Raw genomic sequence first — 2,156 nt, 5'->3', positions numbered from 1 at the left:
CGTGGCCATTGATGTCTTCGGGGAGCGCGGTCTGGAGGTACGGGTCGTACCACCCCTTGGCCTGGCGCCACTTGGACTTGATGGCTTCGTGGGTATGGCGGACACCCGTGTCGATCGAGCCAACGACGATGCCTTCACCCTTGGTCGTCTTCCACACGTCGGTGGCCCCGATCGTCTTCACGCCCCACTGAATGCCCGTGGGACGGGAGTTGTCAATGGGCGAGTTCTCCGTGCTGTCCTTCTTCAGGACCGGGCTGAGCTTGATCGTCTTGACGACGTCGACCTTGAGAACGTTGTCGAGCTTGGCGATCTTGTCTGCGAGCGCGCGGTCGACGTTCTCGACCGTGGCTGCATTCGTGATCCAGAACGCCTTGACCTTGCGGTCGCCGACGATCTCGGACAGCGTCTGCTTGCGGCTGTCAGCCACGACGGATGCCTCCTCGAAAAGAGCTTGGCGACGCTCGAACCCCGTCACCGCAGCGCTCTCCGTCTCGGCGGCGGGTGACCCCTTGAACGTGACGAAGGCCGTGAACGTGGCGTCTTGCTCGATCGCGCGCAGCGCCGAGCTCGTAATCTTGGCGTACACTGGCGCCAGCACGGACGCAAGGGCGAAAATCTTCATGGTCAACTTGCGCTGGACAAAGCAAATTGTAGAATGCCCAAGTTGTGGGCTGAATTTCGCCTGGTCCTGGCTGTGTTTGGTGCAACATATGTGTTGTTGCAGATGTTGAGGGCGAGACATGCACCACCGATATCTGAGTTTGCAAGGCGTGGGGTCCCATGGATACATGTAGGAATGGACACACGCAACACAAAAAGGCTGCCCGCCTCTTTGGCGCAGTGGGTGCGTACATTGCTAGTATTGTGAGCGGTTTTCTGGCGTGGGGCCCGTCTACACACAGAATCGGCTGCCTTGGATGGCGGCGCCAAGGACAGTTTATTTCTCAGATGAGGTGATGCGCAAGATCGCCTTGCACTGTGTACTACAACTCCGGCGATGGAGCTCGCTCGCGTCGGTGGCATATAGTTCCCTCTTTTGTCACAATCAACGAAACCAACAAAATCAACATGCTAGTGTCATGAATCGGACTTTGATACGACTACAATGACGAGCAAGTCTCGGCGACGAAGTACAGACCAAGTATTGCGCTGTACGACGCTTCTGGGTCGTTAATGCACCGCCGTTTGCGTACAGCTAGGAGAGCGGGTGTGTGGGTGCAGATAGGATGGATCACCAGGTCTGTATCAGATGCACCCGCGGACACTCGCTTGTGACCGCTACCTGAACCACCTTGTGACGGGTGTGAGATTTAGTCCACTAAATATATATTATGCGCGTTACAAATCATATGGCGCTCGTGAGTGATGTGTTGTGTCTGATTTTGGTGATTGGGCGTCAAGATCGCACCCTGGATATCTGAGAATGGATGCAAATGTCCCGCCATGGATCTGATTTGCTTGGGCAAACAGGTATCATTTGGTAGCGGTGCACAAATGCACGGTCATGCGCTTCCAAGAAGGGTCCAGGCAACGTAATCCATTTTGTTCGACATGCCAGGACTTTGCAGACGATAACATTATATGCTCCACATTGCGTCACTAGCCCTAGAATAGCGTGTCATATTTGATATCGCTGATGTAAGTTGCTAAACTTTTCCGCTAACCCAAGCCGTTCGGTTGAATCGATATTGTTTGCATCACGTCACCTAACAACCGTTTCCTTTATGTTCTGATTTACCAGCGTGATTGGTAGCCTGTTGTTTCAGATGTTTTTGGTCACGTCTCAACAGCTTTGCCCTACACCCACTCGCGGCTTGGCAAGATCTGGATTGTAGCTTCAAGGTATCCGACATTCCTAGGCTACGCGCCTCACTTGGTTCATTTTCAAATTTGCCAGCTTCGACTCAAAGCGTGTCAAATCCCATGAAGGCCTTCCTCATCCTCTCGACGATGGCGGCGGCGGCGTCGGCCAAGGTCGCCAGCTCCGTGCTCCGTGCGCTTGAAGTCGACGGCAACGCTGATGTCTTTGTTCGGTTCGCGGACGCCTCGTCGGCGCTTGAGGCCGCGACGATCGAGTCCAACAAGCCGCTGGAGCGCCAGGAGGTGTTTGAGATCCTCTCGGACGCCACGGCGACGGGACAGAAGAGCATCGAAGC

General features: G+C 54.9%; 1 protein-coding gene across 1 annotated transcript in view; it reads right to left on the bottom strand.

Moving 5' to 3' along the window:
• SPRG_22268 (hypothetical protein) overlaps window positions 1–622 on the bottom strand; it is a gene marked incomplete at both ends in the record, with an annotated part of 1,903 nt that extends 1,281 nt beyond the window's left edge. Inside the window, 2 exons of the mRNA XM_012351243.1 lie at window positions 104–416; window positions 468–622. Of these exons, the coding sequence (XP_012206633.1) occupies window positions 104–416; window positions 468–622 (468 nt within the window). The remainder of the gene's footprint in view (window positions 1–103; window positions 417–467) is intronic.
• Window positions 623–2,156: the final 1,534 nt, after the last annotated feature.

The sequence above is a fragment of the Saprolegnia parasitica genome, assembly GCF_000151545.1.
Source record: "Saprolegnia parasitica CBS 223.65 unplaced genomic scaffold supercont2.76, whole genome shotgun sequence".
Classification (NCBI taxonomy): Eukaryota; Oomycota; class Saprolegniomycetes; order Saprolegniales; family Saprolegniaceae; genus Saprolegnia; species Saprolegnia parasitica.
This window is presented reverse-complemented; position numbering and strand designations above follow the sequence as displayed.